Genomic DNA, 16,994 nt, shown 5'->3' with positions numbered 1-16,994 from the left:
ACTGGCCAGGTTCCGTGGAATCTGTCCCTCGCTTCTGTATGGAACTAGGGAATAGGAGATGGCTAGAGGTGTCAGTGACAGATGCTGACCCGAAGAAGTTTGCCACCTAACACTGAGATTAGACATGAGCCTCAAAGACCTAGGACAGAAAGTCAAACTGTCCTGGGGCGATTCCAGTGAAGCACTAATGGACATTCAGAAGAAGGGCAGATTGCCTCCAGCAGGGTAGGATCGGGGGAATTTTGTAAAGGAAAATTTGAACCAGACTGAGAAGTTTGGGCACACAGAGACTGGGAAGAAAGATGTCCAAGTAAAGACGACAGCAAGAACAAAGGCATAAATGTTAGACAATTCAGAGCGCTTCTGGAGAAAAGCAAGGAATCCTATTTAGCTGACTTTATGATGAATGAAAACAACGGAGGGGAAATAAGTTTGGATGAGTACATTTGTGGCAGCTTGTAGATTCTTTAGCGTGTCAGAATATTTGGACTTTCTTCACTTTTCTCTGAACTTTATTGATTGCATATCTCATTAGTTAAAAAGATCAGCACACACCACAAGTATTTGTGTGTTTACTTATTTATGAGTTATAAGCAGGTACTGTGTTAGAAAGCACACACAAAAATGAAAATTCGAGAGAATACGGTTGAATATAAATGAAAGACCTAGCGTTTTCACCCTCACAAATCATCTCATACACTTTTTTGGGTACTTGCACTTACCTTGGAGACCACTGGCAGTGGAGAGTCACTGGGGATGTTTGAAGGTGAAAGTGAATGTCAAGGCCAGATCCTGCTCCTGGATGGTGGACAAGACATTGCCAGGTCAGGAAGCAAGATACACCTCAAGAGGCTTCACTGAGCTGCACTGATGAGAAGGAAGGAGAATTCTAACTAGTGTGATGTCACTGAAAACAAGGAGGAGAAAAGAAATGGAAAGGATGTTTTGTATAGTATCTCCCATTTCATAAGCTAAATAATTTGAAAAGTGTGTGTTTTAATGGAATTTCTTAACCTAATTTCAGTAGACCTCTAAGGGTTCTATGAGTAGACTACAGAGAATTATTTGTGATACAGATGCCCTGAAATATTTCTCTAGATAGAAAGCTAGATCTATCTGTCCATCCATGGGAGACTTCACCTAAAATAATTTGCAAAACTATATGTGAATGTCCATTTTTCTCGATCATAATTTCATCTGTTTTTTAAATCCCTCATTTTCCCCAAATTAAAAAGCATTCTTCTGTGTCCTATCTTCTACCTAAAAGGAACTTTTTAAAATTTATACTTTTTAAAAATTTTTTGGCTTTTAACATACCTGATTCCAAAAAAAAAAAAAAAAGATTTCAGCAACTATAGTGATGGTTTTCCTTGAATTTCTTTTTTTTTTTTAATGTTTATTTTATTTTTGAGAAAGAGACAGAGCGCAAGCAGGGGAGGAGCAGAGAGAGAGGGAGACACAGAATCTGAAGCAGGTTCCAAGTTCTGAGCAGTCAGCACAGACCCCAACGTGGGGTTCAAACTCACAAACTGTGAGATCATGACCTGAGGCGAAGTCGGTCGCTCAACTGACTGAGCCACCCAGGCGCCCCAATTTTCCTTGAATTTCTAATGTGAAATATAGGATATGTATGATCACAAGTAACATTTTTTACTAATTATTGACCAATATCACTAAAGTGAATTCCACAGATAAAAATAAATAACTATACCATTTTTTTGAATAAGGGGAAAGCTGAATAAGGGGGAAAATGTGCTAATTCCATCCTACCCTCGGTTAAAAAGGTAATAATAGCAGGAGGCATGAGAGTGACACCTCTCAGTATATTCATCTTTTGAGCCATGTCATTCTGATCTTGAACAGACATGTCCCCATAAGCCTGACTTCAAGGGACCTCCCTTTACCATTATTCTGAGAATTTCCGTCACTTCTTCCTCTTTTGGATCTTTTCTTTTCTGAGTCTCAAGTCTGTCTTTATTGTATGGCTTCCTTGTTTTGTTAGTACATATCCTTACTAAGAAAGGATGCATACTGGATGCATTTTTTGATAGTTTGCATATCTGAAAATATTATTATACTATGTTCACACTTTACTGATAGCTTGGCTCACTATAAAATTCTTGCTTGGAAATCAGTTTTCTATAGAGTTTTGAGGCTTTTGCCTCATTGTTTTCTAGCTTCTGGTGTTGGCTTGAGGAACCTAAAATTGTTCTGATTCCCAAAGATGTCACAGTGGCACTCCTGGGAAAGGGTCTGTTTTATCCACTGGGCTGGGCATTCCTTAGGCCGTTTTGATTTAACAGTTTTCCTCTTTCTGTCTGGAAAGTTGTCTAATGATTGATTTAATATTTTTTATTTCTCCATTTGATCTGTTTCCCTTTCTGAAACTCTTTTTATGCAGATGTTGGATATTCTGTACCAGTCTTTTAATTTTTTGTTGTTGTTGTTGTTAAGAGATATTTTGCTCTATATTTTGGAAGACTTCCTGGATTTCAACTCTATACTTTTCTATGGGAGTTTTGTATTTCTGCTCTCATGTGTTTAATTTTCCCTGAGCTCATTTTGGTCTCTGAACAATCCTTTATTCTGTTCTTTTCCTAATAGATGCATTATCTTTTGTAGCCTCTCTGGATAGATTATGATTTTTTGGCTCAAGTTTTATTTTTCCTGTATGGTCTGTCTCCCTCCAGCCTGCTTTTATTTGTTTGTTTACTTTAGTCTCCATCTTTTGTGTTAGAAGCTTCTGAGATTATGGAAATCTTTGTTGTCTCTTCACATTTAGGATGGAGAACTAAACAGCTGACAGAGAACTTTGTGTATGGATGTGGCTTGACAGTTTTGAGAGTTACTGAATTGTGTGGGCTATTTATCAGAAAATCCAGGTTGCAGTACTCTGGAAGATGCCAGGGCTCCCCATGTAGCTTTCTGTGGGCATTCAGTCATGTATCTCTCTGTTTTCCATCAAGTACTCAAATCTGCAACTGGTTCCCCCTCATTCCAGAGACTATCTGTTCCACCTTCTCTAGAAAATGAACTCCCTATCTTTCTCCGGGAAGGAAAGGGGCAGTGTGGATTGAGAAAGGGGCTCTGGGAACGTAATTGCTCTTTAAGCAGCTTTTTTTTACCCGCCCTCTTTGTTTGGCTCCCCATCCTACCCACCCGGAGTTCTGAAGACTCCTGTTGCTGTAAGCCTGGTGATGTAGATCTCCTGTGAGTTTAGGATTCGTCTTTCTCAGATTTCTTGCTTAAAAAAAAAAAAAATTAATGTTTATTTCCTTTTGAGAGAGAGATACAGAGTGTGAGCAGGGGGAGGGGCAGAGAGAGATAGATGAGAGGGAAGCACAGAATCAGAAGCAGGCTTCAGGCTCCAAGCTGTCAGCACAGAGCCCGACGCGGGGCTCGAACCCACGAGTCATGAGGTCATGACCTGAGCCAAAGTCCAACACTTAACCGACTGAGCCACCCAGGCGCCCCACACTTTCTCAGATTTCTTAAGTCAGTTATCATGTATCCTGAATTCCAGCTTTCAAAATTTTGCTGGTACTGTCTTCTTTCCTGTTTCTTTATCCTTGTAGATTTGGGTGGGTGGGGGGAGGTGGGTAAGCAAAATATTTGCTGTTTGTAGAGGGGATTCAGGAAAGAGAAAGCAAGATGCATATGTTTCATCTGCCATCTGGAGTCCATGTTCTTTTCATCCTTCAGGGCAACTGACGTTGTGTTTCTTGCAAAAGTCTACTTAGCCTGCTCCAGGATCCAGTGCTGTCCCCCTTCTCCAAACTCCCCTAACGGGGATGAGTTACCACGAGTTGAGTACCTGATTGGATTCACCCTTGTTTTCTTTTGCTCTGTTTACTCTGGCTTCCTAACCAGACTGTAAGCTCCTTGAAGGCTTGGGTGAGAGCGTGTTCCACTTCTACAGACCTCACACTGGGAAGAGAAGGCTTAGCACCAGGGGCCACTGTAATAGCTGTTGATTGCTTGCTTTTCCACTAAGCAGAGACCACGCTGACATATTGTCTTTTTGCCTTGCTGAATCTCTCTCCAAGGATGCTTAAACTGCATTTCAGGAGATCAGAACCTGTTCCCCTAGAAAATCTCGGGCAAACACCTTTGCTAACCATGTCCTAAGGCAGGCTTCTCTTTTAGGTGTTGCTGTTCACAAATTCCCTTATTTGTTTAAGCAAGCCATTGTTCTCCCAACCCTTCACATGAAGTCCCTCCTGCCTCCTTACCTGTAAGTCAGCTGACTGTGGTGTAACAAAGGGCCTCCTTCTGTTTTCTGCATACTAGATGGTCATGGTTTTATGCTACAAAAGGAGTCTTTTTGTAGGCATTGAAAAAGTTTGATGTGAAGGCAAGAACAAATAGATACAATAATCACATTGTGCGTGGGGAGTTGTGGGAGTTCTAATGAAATTTCTTAAATCTTACATAGGCAATACAACAGGCTGAAGATGGGCTAAAGGAATTGGATGCAGAAATCATTGAATTAAAAAAGCGTGGTGACAAGTTGCAGATTGAGCAGCCTTCCATGCAGGAACTGTCCAAACTTCAGGTATGGTTTTCTACTAATAGCATTCAGCTTCGATGATACATCCTAACTGGACATCAAGAAAAAAATTATTTTGTTTATTTTCTTGGTTTCTCTCCATAAAATTCATGTCATTTCATTCCTAATCTTTGTCCTAAATATGGGGAAAGTTTCAGAAAATAGGAAATTTTCTGAAACTTTCACCGTATTTAATGCAATGAAATAAATTGTATTCTCATACTTCCAAGATTCTTTTTCTGATATTTGCTTTATTATTATTCCAATGGCTAAGCATTGTGGTATAGGGTAGTTGTGGCATATTATTTTCTACTCTAGAAAATATAAGAATTATAAATCCTACCTAGAAAAGTTAAAAGAGGGATATTTACCCTGTATTATAGTCTACCTGAGAAAACTGTTTTAAAAGCAAAAAATGCTTAAACTAAGACTTTTTAGAAAGTAATTTTTCTCAGGTGTTCAAAACTATAGTTAATCTTTCATACATGTTTGAATGGGAGAAAGACAGCGTTTCAATTCCAGAACAACAAAAAAAATTAAACTAGAATGTAGTTGAGATCTCAACAGAGTTCCCAGTTTCCTCCTGGAATAGGAAATGATTTGGGCTTAATTGGCTTTCTTAGATTAGGCAAAAATCCGACCCCTGGGGGTGGTTGGGAGAACCTGGGATATTAGACCGGCAAACTTGAGCATTTGATGGGCAACAGAATTAAATTACATTAAGAAAAAGTGATACACACATGTTAACTTTTCTCCGCATGCTTGTTACAGAGCTGTTGGGGATTAATAGCATTAACTCCAGCACAGGGTCACAAATTCTTCCTTTTTTGAAAATAAAATAGCTCTTATTTTAAAAAGAACATTTTTATTTTAACTGTCTCATTCCATTATCTCACATTTCATAATGTCACTAGCCCACAGCCCCCACTTTGCACTTAGACGGTTTTCCAACAGTGCTTAAATGTCAGGTGTAAGAGTCAAACGTCATAGTTGTAAATAGGCATTAAAGTTGAACTTTTCCAGATTGAACCATTTTGGCCTGCGAAACCTTAATATGATACGTTAATCGGGTCCATATGGTTCAAATAAATTTTGTGTTTGGTGTATCATCATCTCCTAAAATGTCTTTCCAGTTTAAATAGTTATTTACTCCACCACATTTGGCAAAAACATTGCCTTTTTAAGTCCTAAAGTCCTTCTGCTCACATTAACCTCCTCTGTTTCTCTAGCACTTTATTTAGGGAATAGTCCAAAATCTGATTATTCTGTAGCAGACAAAATATGAAAGATGCTACAGTCAATGACTCTAACACTATGTAAATGTTAAGAACATTATAAAAAATTAGAATTACGTTTACATGTCCCTCAGCCACACAAACAACTTTTCAACATTTCAACCCCACGTCGCACCATAAACTCGACATCCTGAGAAGAGAGCTGTCGAATCTACCTCCTTTTGAAGGAAGTTTTCAAAGAGGCTCATGAGAAAGGCAGGCAGAGCCTTTCATACAGAGCATCACCATCAATCAGATACCTGAAGGAGTATTTTTGGTTGGGTTGTGGTCTTGGGAGGGAGTATGCTTTTCAGAGAAGGGCCAGCACATGACCTGAGAGTGAGTATCACGGTCTCTGTTTCATAGGACATGTATGATGAACTAATGATGACCATTGGCTCCTGGCGGAGTAGTCTGAACCAGAATCTTGCCCTCAAGAGTCAGTACGAAAGGGCCCTGCAAGATCTGGCTGACCTGCTGGAGACTGGACAGGAGAAGATGGCGGGTGACCAGAAAATCATTGTGTCTTCCAAGGAGGAAATTCAACAACTGCTTGACAAACATAAGGTAAAAAGGGACAGAGAGAGAGAGAGAGAGAGAGAGAGAGAGAGAGAGCGGAGGCGGGGGGGGGAGTGAGGTAGGGGGTATATAGTTGCAAAAGCATGTTCTCAATCACTGTTTTATATATATATATATATATATATATATATATATATATATATAGTAAAATAGTAAAACCTATTATTGTCAATCTTTTATGAGTTCTTCCTTGCATAAATTACTCTTTAAAATTAAGCAACAAATGTATGTTCAAACCCATGGACATTCAGTAGCCCAGGAAAATTATAGAGGATAGGTTTCTATAATTTTGTGAGTTAAAAAGAATACCAACGTTCCTAGTAATTTTAATTATCACTTCCTCACTAGTATTAGCCAGGCTTTCTCCTATCATAAATTACAACCAGTGGGAAACTTGGGGACTTTCTTCGAAGTGCCCAGCTTCCTTCTTAATTCTGCTTTTGTCCTCTGTGTCTTTTATGCCCATTTATTCCTCTAGTCCTAGGTGTTTCCTCTGCCTTCTGTTGCCCTGGACAAAGGCTCCTCTCTGTGCCCTGGGAATGCAGAGCTGCCCACTCGGCTGTGGGATGGAGTTTCTGTCTCTTATGTGTATCACCCAGTTCCTCTGGCCCTTAAGCACATGCTCCTCTGGTTGCTGTAGGCCTCCAGAGTTTATTCTTGGGGACATGAGTCCTCTTACTACATGATCAAACCTGGGGGGCCTGAGATTGCCATGTTCCATGGCCAACCTCAGGTTAGACACTATTCCTTAATAAAGGAATGCCTGTTTAATGTGCACACAACAAATAACTCTTGCATTATTAAAATGATTACAGAAAGAAGAGTTTGCCAGGCCAGAAACCCAAACTCTCAGACTGTAGGAATGTCATATGCATGGAAACTTTGAAAATCCCGTTGGATTAGAGATAGTTAACATTATGCTAGTTAACATGTAGCTCTTAACATGTGGTGTCTTATAAAGGTAAATTTTGGGGGGGAGGGGGAATTGCACTTCTTGCTATTTTTCCCAGGGAGTTTTGTCCAAAACTTTGTGATTTATTAAAGCCTTATCATTTGGCTTTGAAAACATTGCTTTAAAGTTCACAGCTGGTTTTCCTCAAATCTTTGACAACAGCAATAAAGTATCATGCTGAGTTATTCCAGAGAGGAAGCTAGGATCAATGAGCATAAATAACAGAGACGTAGGCCCAATAGGTAAAGAACTCTAGAAGGATTTGGTTGCATGGAACAGATAACTCTCCTGGCCATGGGAAGACCATCCAAGGCCATTAGCAGGAGACTGGGTTGTAAAAGGAATATCAGTTTTTGGTGCATGTTGGGCTAAATGACCTCCAAGTTCTCTTCCCACTTGAAGAGTCTATGATTTAATAGTTGTCAGTGAAAAATGAAGATACTGGCTTCTGTTGACCAGACATTTTCTGAGGGAGAGCTCTATAGTGAACATGTTCTATATAGACTGGGTGGTTCAGGGGCGCCTGGGTGGCGCAGTCGGTTAAGCGTCCGACTTCAGCCAGGTCACGATCTCGCGGTCCGTGAGTTCGAGCCCCGCGTCAGGCTCTGGGCTGATGGCTCGGAGCCTGGAGCCTGTTTCCGATTCTGTGTCTCCCTCTCTCTCTGCCCCTCCCCCGTTCATGCTCTGTCTCTGTCTGTCCCAAAAATAAAAAAAAAAAATTAGACTGGGTGGTTCAGGGTCCTCACCCACAAAATGGGAACTAAAACTACCTACCTCATAGAATTGTTACAAGGTTAACTGAGTTGGTCAGTAAAGCGTTGGTACAGTTTTAGCATATAGTACACACTAAATATTGTTATCAACTCCCAGCCCTTCAGCCCTAACCACAGTGGAGGGAACAGGAAATGGGATGAGCTCTGTCTCCCTCCTCTGGGGCCTGTTACACATAAAAAATTAACATTTAAAAATACATTTGTAGGACTGTGCAGGGCCTACCATTCTGTCGTGTGTAAGTATAATAAAAGGGAAATTTAAAACCGTGTAACAGCAATCTGTACATGTCAGGCTGTGCTTGGCAGTGAGTATTGGAGCACAACAAATGCTCTGGGAATTCGGAAGAGTAGAGTTCAAGCCCAACCATAAAGGAAGGAAAGTCATGAATGTGTCAAGTGAGGACATCTTGGGAAGTATGGCATATACACAGAGGCCAAAGAGGGGAGACTGGTTGCCAATGTGTCTGAGGGACAAGGGAGGCCAATTTGTGTGGTGGAGTTAATGAGAGTCTTCCAGATCGTATACAGGGATGAGGCATTTGGAGAGCAGAGGAGTTTTATCAACAGCTGGTCACATCTGAAGGGCTCTGTTTGCGGGGACAGAGTATCTACAGCACATCACATGTCAGTGCACTTGAGGGGAGGGATGAGAGGCCAATTAAGAGACTGGAGTTCCCGTCTCTGCGGGAAGCCATGAGTGCCTACGTGAGGCAGGGGCTTGCAGAGGTGGGAAGATAATGCTCACATATTGCCTGAGTTCCGTCAGCTTTTACATGTGAAGCAGCTTTTATTGTAAGGTGGTATATGAATGAGTCACTGACCTCTTTCTACCTGACAAATTGCAGGAATACTTTCAAGGCCTGGAATCTCATATGATCCTGACGGAGACACTCTTCAGAAAGATAATCAACTTTGCGGTCCTACAAGAAACGCAGTTCCACACAGAACTGATGACACAGGCTTCAGCTGTACTGAAACGGGCTCACAAGAGGGGTGTGGAGTTGGAGTACATTCTAGAGGTGAGACTCCTGATGTAACACCTTTCCTACAGCAGACCCAACTGCAAAGCACACCCTTAATGGAAGATGTATTTATTCGTGCAATTCACCTCAGAATTGGAACTCCCAATTCTCGGAGTCCCTCAGACTCAGTCTCGTGTTCTGTCTTGTTTCCCTTGTATTTCCTATTTATGTTTGGAAAAGGCTGTGCCATGCCGTGAGTCAGCTAGATTCATTGAATACTGACTTTGGACAGGATGTGATGGTATTTGGGGTTTTGACAGTGAGACTAAAGAGTGGCCGATCTTTGCTAGCCATTATTGAAAAAGACTTCACATGATTTTTAAGAAGACTTAACAGTTTCAAATAAAATAAAAATGAGAATTTAGGAGCGAGTGGTTTGGGATTTCTCCTTAGTAGAATGTCTATGCTATATATTTATATTTATTAAATGTTTGTGGTAGCTTTTTTGTTTGTGAATGTAACATATTTACTTTGCTTTACTATATGAAGTAAACACACCCTGCCCTTTTGCTGAAATCATGCCCTCATCATTACTGTGGTAAAGAATGAAACCACGCATATCAGATGCCTGATACGTTCCAGATGCACTATGTACATTATCATTTCATCCTCACGATGGACAAGATAGTTGTTATTATCCCCATTTTTTTAATGCTATAAATTAAACATTTTTAATGTTATACATGTTATAAATTAAACTTCTCTGAGGGTCAGAGAAGTTTAGTAACTTGCCCACGCTCATACTGCTGGTTGGTTATAGACACCCAAGCGTGTTTGCAATGCTTTTCAGGGTCGCCATCTGATTACTTGCTTCAAAGCCATCTTTTGCTTCCCAAAGCAAACCAAACACAAACATCTCCAACTAACTATGTATTTTTTATTTTTTAATTTGTTTTGAGTGAGAGAGAGAGAGAGAAAGAGGGAGCAGAAGAGGGGCAAAGAGAGAGGAAGAGAGAGAATCCCAAGCATCAGCTCAGAGCCTGACACAGGGCTTGAACTCGAACTCATGAACCATGAGATCATGACCTGAGCCAAAAATCAAGAGTGGGGTGCTTAACCGACTTGAGCCACTCAGGTGCCCTTCCAACATAACTTTGAAGTGAATCTGTTGAATGCGTACTTTGCACAAAAAGAAGATCGTGGTTCTTTAATGAGGATTTTTTTAAATGTTTATTTATTTTTGAGAGAGAGAGAGAGAGAGTATGAGTGGGGAAGGGGCAGAGAGAGAGAGAGAGACAGAACCAAAGCAGGCTCCAGGCTCTGAGCCGTCAGCACAGAGCCCGACGCAGGGCTCGAACTCACGGACCGCGAGATCATGACCTGAACTGGAGTCGGACGCTCAACTGAATGAGCCACCTGGGTGCCCCATAATAAGAATTTTTTTAGCTTACAGACTGATACTGTGTTTCTAGACATGGTCTCATCTGGATGAAGACCACCAGGCACTCAGCAAACAGCTGGAGGTGGTGGAAAGTAGCATCCCAAGTGTGGGATTGGTGGAGGAGAGCGAGGAGAGGCTCATCGACCGGATAACACTCTACCAGGTCAGCGTCCAATGGCATCTCAGTGTGAAAAGTTGCCACATTTCCTTTTGAAACTTCCCTGTGGTTTTAACTGAATCTAAACAAACTTGCAGTCAAATATTTTATTAAGTACTTTTACTTTTATTTCAAGCTATTAACATTGTTGAAAGCAGATAGATTTTAAGTATTTGTTTTAAAATAGGAACATAAGATCTTTTTTCTTCTTTTTTTTTTCATGTTTATTTACTTTTGATAGAGAGGCTGAGTGTGAGCAGGGGAGGGGCAGAGAGAGAGAGGGAGACAGAGAATTCGAAGCGGGCTCCAGGCTCTGAGCTGTCAGCACAGAGCCCGACGCGGGTGCTTGAACCCACGAACCGCGGGATCCTGACTTGAGCCGAAGTGGGCCATGTGACTAACTGAGCCACACAGGCACCCTCTTTTTTCTTTATTTAACGTGAGATCTCTTTTTGAAAATTCAACTGAGCATTTTCTGTGGTACGTGTTGGTGTCACACTATTCTTAATTACAGCTTGATAGTTTTAAGTGTACCTGAAGTTACTACAGAAAAAAAAAAAAAGAAAAAAGAAGGACATCTATACTTAAATATAGGTGAGCCATCTCAACGTTTCTTGGGTGCAAACGGTTGAATTCTGACTAATAGGGAACAGAATATTACGAGCACCAGAGAAACTATAATTCTTGAAGAGAAAAAAAATGCATCATCCAAAGTTTTAACCTGGTATTTTCAATCAATTTTAGCATTTGAAATCCAGGCTTCATGAATACCAGCCCAAATTATATCAGGTGTTAGATGATGGGAAACGACTGCTCATATCCATTAGCTGCTCAGATCTAGAAAGCCAGCTCAATCAACTGGGAGAACAGTGGTTGGATAATACCAACAAAGTGTCGAAGGAACTTCACAGATTGGAAACAGTACTGAAACACTGGACCAGGTAATACAATGGCTGTTACACATAATTTTAGATTAGCGCTGCGGGCTCTTTCTAACACTACTGGGTATGGGCTTAAAGAAGATAAGGTCCCCCTAGGCACTTATCTTGTAATTTGGAAAATAAAGGCGAAAACAAAGCCTTCCCTCCCTTAGATTCTTGGACAATTGTATAAACACGCAAGTAGAAAGAAGTGGGCAGGGAAGCAGGTCCCCAATGCCCCTTACCTTTGAGCTCTGATCCTCCCTTGCCTATTGGCTGTACATGGGTGTTCACAGGAAAACCTTAGAAGGAGACATAGAATGAAAGTATGTTCGAGAAAGTAAGGGCAATGGGAAGTATTCAGGAGAAGTGGAGGGTTGATTTTACGTCATGAAATACTCTATTTCTATGCCACCTTTACTTCTAAGAACTTTTACTAATAGTCATCTAATATTTTCTAAATATTCTCATTGTGAATGTGTAGGAGAAAGATACATACTTTTTTTGCATTCAGCTTAGAAATGGGAAAGCTGAAGCTTGCTTAATGTTTAAATTTGAAGGGAATTTGAGAGTGTCCCATGCAGGGCATTATTCTCCCAGACCTGTTGTATCTCTTGTTTTAAAATTGGCCTTGCTGAATAACATGGGTTAGCAGAAAGGAGGTATCAGAGGTTTACTTGATAGATGCATTAATATAATTACAGATATCAAAGCGAATCTGCAGAACTTATTCACTGGTTACAATCTGCAAAAGACAGGCTAGAATTTTGGACTCAACAATCTGTGACAGTCCCACAAGAACTGGAAATGGTCCGTGATCATCTAAATGCTTTCCTGGTAAGCCTAAGAATCTAAAACATTTGATTCAATTTTATATACTTAGTAAGCCAAGCTGAAGAGAATTTGTCAATGTTAACTATGTGTTGGTCAATAATTATGCAAAATACTAGGGTTCAACATTGCCTCATTAAAGTAATTTTCAAGGAATGGCTTCATTGTTGGCTTTCATTCAAGGCAATGGTATACTTTCTTTTCTTTCTTTTTTTTTTTTTTTGGTCCTCTGGAGTGCTTAGCATAACTCCTCTTCAAGACGTATAGAAAAATTGTTTATGTAGTAAATGGTTCTCTTTTCTTAAATTAAAGGTCTAACGATTTAATCCTGATTTGAACATTGCTGCTTCTTTTAGGAGTTTTCCAAAGAAGTGGATGCGAAATCTTCCCTGAAATCGTCTGTTCTGAGCATTGGAAATCAGCTTCTTCGATTAAAGAAAGTGGACACAGCTTCCCTACGTTCAGAACTGTCACACATTGATAGCCAGTGGACTGATCTGCTGACAAATATTCCGACTGTACAGGAAAAGCTCCACCAGGTATAGAAATAATCATAGGTTTAATTCATAACCATTGACTTAAACAGTAGTCAATGGAAAGAGTGCTAATCTGCTTTTGCTTTCAAATGGAGATCTGATCTGTCATGGACAGTTTGCCTTTTCTCTCTTCCATTGTTCTGCACACTAAAGGTGAGCTGTTCTACAAAGCCATACCTACAAATGTCATTTCTTCCAAGGACAACTTCTTGTGTGTGTGTGTGTGTGTGTGTGTGTGTGTGTGTGTGTGTGTAGTTGCAGTAGAAACTTCATCTGGCCTTGTTTAAACTTTCTTTTTAAAATGTGGGTCGCTCCACTTCCCTCATAAAGTGAATAGTTACAAGAATTCAATCTCAATGTATTTTCAAGACTTATAATCTCGCCCATAATAGAGCAACTGGCATTCAATAAATTTAAGTACTTCCCTTCTCTGGAAATATACCTCCCTTCCCTGGATCCCAGACAGTGTATATTTACCTCTCTTTGATATTCATCACTCTACCAGGTATGATAGCTGTGTTTAATGTTTGGGTCTTATCCCTCCTAGTCAACAACTATATATTTCCAGGAGGGGCAGGAAATATCTCACATTCATCTCTGTATCTTTCTGCACCACATAGAAGTCCATAAATATTTTAAATGATTGCCCTTGTTCCTCCAAATCATTGCAATAAGTAACTGCAAAAACGTATGTTAGATTAAGTAAGATTCATAAATCTAACCATATTTTAGTTAAAGAGTAAGGAAATTGGCCATGCTCTTAGGAATAAATATTAGAGTGCCAAAAATCTAGAAAATGATAGTTTGTAATGTGGTATTTTTCTTTCTTCCTTTAACATTCCTGAGTCATAATACACAGAAATTTTTACAAGATAATTAATAAAATACATCTGTTGAATGTTTTGTAGTTAGGTTTTTTTTAACTCATAAAACTAGCTATAAAATAAGAATAATATTTCCTTCTTGCTGGTATTTTGATTAATTAGTTAGTGTTTATACAATGTTTATAGTATTGGATGTCAAGTGAACATAAGATGCCTATTATTGTTCATTGTTTGCCTGATGTTTAATTTCAAGCTTGTAATAAGGTTAAGATCCAAAAATGTCATTAAGAAGTGTTATCTCTTTTGGCACGTCAATAAATATTAATGTAGGGTTTTGGGGTTGGCAGAAAGTTGGTTTGAATTTTAACCCTTGTGCCTTCGTTCTGTCTCTTACTGGGGCAGCTCCAGATGGATAAGCTGCCGTCCCGCCATGCCATTTCTGAACTGACGACTTGGATTTCTCTAATGGAAAATGTTATTCAAAAGGATGAAGAGAACATAAAAAATTCGATAGGTTACAAGGCAATTCATGAATACCTTCAGAAATACAAGGTAGTGGATTTTTTTTTCTTTTAACTTTTCATATTTTAGGACTAGTTCATTCAAAAGAACTCAAAACTCAACTTATGCACATCAGATTTTGGAGTGGATGTTTCATACATAGTGGCCAGATAAGGGTACAAGGGTAAAAAAAAAACTGCCTCCCTAGTTGTAGACATAGAAAAGCTGTCCGGTGTTAGGAATAATTTTTAAAAAATTTTTTCAATGTTTATTTATTCTGAGAGAGAGACAGAGAGGGCAAGCCAGCAGGGGGAGGGCAGAGAGAGAGGGAGATAGGATCCTAAGTAGGCTCCACTCTGTCAGTGCACAGCTCGATGCAGGGCTCGAACCCATGAATTGCAAGATCATGACCTGAGCGGAAATCAAGAGTCAGTTGGTTAATCAACTGAGCAATCCAGGTGCCCCAGGAATAATTTTGAATAAGATTTTGTGTCATTTAAAAAATAATAAAAATAAATGCTATAATTTATGAGTATGTTATAGTGAGGTTAGACAATTTATCCAATTCTACATACATCCTCTACCTAAAATGTGTACATATATTTATATTCAATATATTAATAAATTCAAAATTTTATAAATTTTTATATATTTAAGTCAGTAATTTATACTTTTATAAATTCAGTATGTTCATATATGTATATATTCAATTTCTGATAATAACGAGTTATATAATTATAAGCAGATTGTGTCATTTGGACTAAATCACAGAAATGGTAAGATTAAAGTTGTTTAAGGCTTTCCAATTCCTGATAAAATATAAGACATTTATGTGCATAACCTTGTTTCTTTATTTCCTCCCTTCCCTTTTCAGGGTTTTAAGATAGATATTAACTGTAAACAGTTGACAGTTGATTTTGTGAATCAGTCCGTGCTACAAATCAGCAGTCAGGATGTGGAAAGTAAACGCAGTGACAAGACTGATTTTGCTGAGCAACTTGGAGCCATGAATAAAAGTTGGCAAATCCTGCAGGGCCTAGTGACTGAGAAGGTAAGCCACGTGGCCCCTGCTGTCCAACATGCCAAGACCAGGGACGGTCTGTAAAGAAAACTCATTTCACAAGCAGTATAGCTTCACACAGCACACAAACATTTCTGAAGGGGACACCACTGAATCCCATTGCGCTAAATATTCTTTACTCTCGTTCGTGATTTTCTCTTATTCGTCTTCTGCTCTTCACCCATTGTACGTTGTTTTACTTTTTTAAAGATGCCCCTTAACTTCTTTTGCCTTTCCAAGTTGACTTTACTTAATTACCAATACTAGTTAGTCACCGACTTATACTTTATAAGATTTGCTTTTTAATCCTCTATACAATAAGCTGTATCTTAACAAGCTCTTAATGTAGAGGGAGTAGTGGCTTGAGTAATTGGAGGAAATGGTGGCTTCAGTGCCAGTGATTTGATTTTAAAATAAAATTGCAAACTTCATTTTGTTATGTGTGTTCAGATCCAGCTGTTGGAAGGCTTATTGGAATCTTGGTCAGAATATGAAAATAATGTGCAAAGTCTGAAAACTTGGTATGAAACCCAGGAAAACAAACTAAAACAACAGCATCGAATTGGAGATCAGGCTTCAGTTCAAAGCGCCATGAAAGACTGTCAGGTACGTTGCCCGGGGGGCTGACATGCATTTGTCATAGTTTCGTGGCAGGTGCCAAAGGAGTTTTCTGGACCTGGGAGCTGAGAGTTAAATACTGAAAAAAGGTGTATTTGGTAATGAATTTCTCTGATTATGTGAGTTTATGAGGTTTTTTTTTTTTTAACTATTATGTTTTTCACCTATTTAAAATAATTTGAAACTATGAGAATCTTGAGACACGCTCTGAGGTAGACACAGTGCTACTAACTCCCACATGCTGCTCATCAGATTTAATAATTAAACATTTTGACATATTTTCCTGAATTACTCCTTTTCTTAAATATTTTATAGTGAATCCCAGACATCATGTCATTTTATTCCTGCATGCTACAACACACATGTCTAAGAAGTTGACATTTTCATATATAAACATAACATCCTTATCACCACAAAAACTTTGACAATAATCCCTTAATGCTATTCAATGCTCAGCTCGTAACGCTGTCTCTGCAATTTTCTTTAAAACGTCTTTTTTTTTTTTTTTTCCAGTTAATTTGTTCACACAGGGATACAACAATGTCCACATGCTACATTTGTTATTAGATCTCTTAAGCCTCCTCAGTATTTGTTAATAAACCTAACTTGTTGCAGAATCTGTAGACTGGTCCCATGTTCAGGATTAGCCTGTGGACTTCCTTTAAGATGTCCTCTGTATCCCCTGTATTTCCCATAAATGGACGTTAGCGCTCGAGGCTTGACTGAGTTCTGTTTTCAACTCTAAGGAGCAGAGTGCTCCTCAGACAACGACGTTACTTTCTCCCACGTCCTCTGGGAAGCTCCAGCAGCATCCGCTCATTCTACCCTTAATGGTGAGAGTCTCTCCTGCAAGTGGAGTGAACATGCTCTAAATGGTTTCCAGTGACTTAGGAACACTTCATATTTGCTCAGGTATTCTTGTTTATGCAAAAGAAATGTGAGTTATTGCAGGTAATGCTGTAATAAAATTTTGAAATAATTCAGTAATTTCTAATACACGGAGCAGCTGTGATGGTT

General features: G+C 39.4%; 1 protein-coding gene across 21 annotated transcripts in view; it reads left to right on the top strand.

Annotated features, from left to right (window-relative positions):
- The window catches only part of SYNE1 (spectrin repeat containing nuclear envelope protein 1), a 490,159-nt gene that overhangs the window by 363,412 nt on the left and 109,753 nt on the right, over positions 1-16,994 (top strand). For all 21 annotated transcript variants that reach the window (XM_058735689.1, XM_058735694.1, XM_058735678.1 and 18 more), the window contains 10 exons: positions 4,436-4,555; positions 6,190-6,390; positions 8,973-9,146; positions 10,562-10,693; positions 11,432-11,628; positions 12,312-12,444; positions 12,795-12,977; positions 14,201-14,350; positions 15,174-15,350; positions 15,810-15,965. In XM_058735689.1, coding sequence (XP_058591672.1) covers positions 4,436-4,555; positions 6,190-6,390; positions 8,973-9,146; positions 10,562-10,693; positions 11,432-11,628; positions 12,312-12,444; positions 12,795-12,977; positions 14,201-14,350; positions 15,174-15,350; positions 15,810-15,965 — 1,623 coding nt within the window. The remainder of the gene's footprint in view (positions 1-4,435; positions 4,556-6,189; positions 6,391-8,972; positions 9,147-10,561; positions 10,694-11,431; positions 11,629-12,311; positions 12,445-12,794; positions 12,978-14,200; positions 14,351-15,173; positions 15,351-15,809; positions 15,966-16,994) is intronic.

This window comes from Neofelis nebulosa, chromosome 6 (genome assembly GCF_028018385.1).
Source record: "Neofelis nebulosa isolate mNeoNeb1 chromosome 6, mNeoNeb1.pri, whole genome shotgun sequence".
NCBI classification, from domain to species: domain Eukaryota; kingdom Metazoa; phylum Chordata; class Mammalia; order Carnivora; family Felidae; genus Neofelis; species Neofelis nebulosa.
Note: the sequence above shows the minus strand (reverse complement) of the source record. Positions and strands in the feature narration are given on the sequence as shown.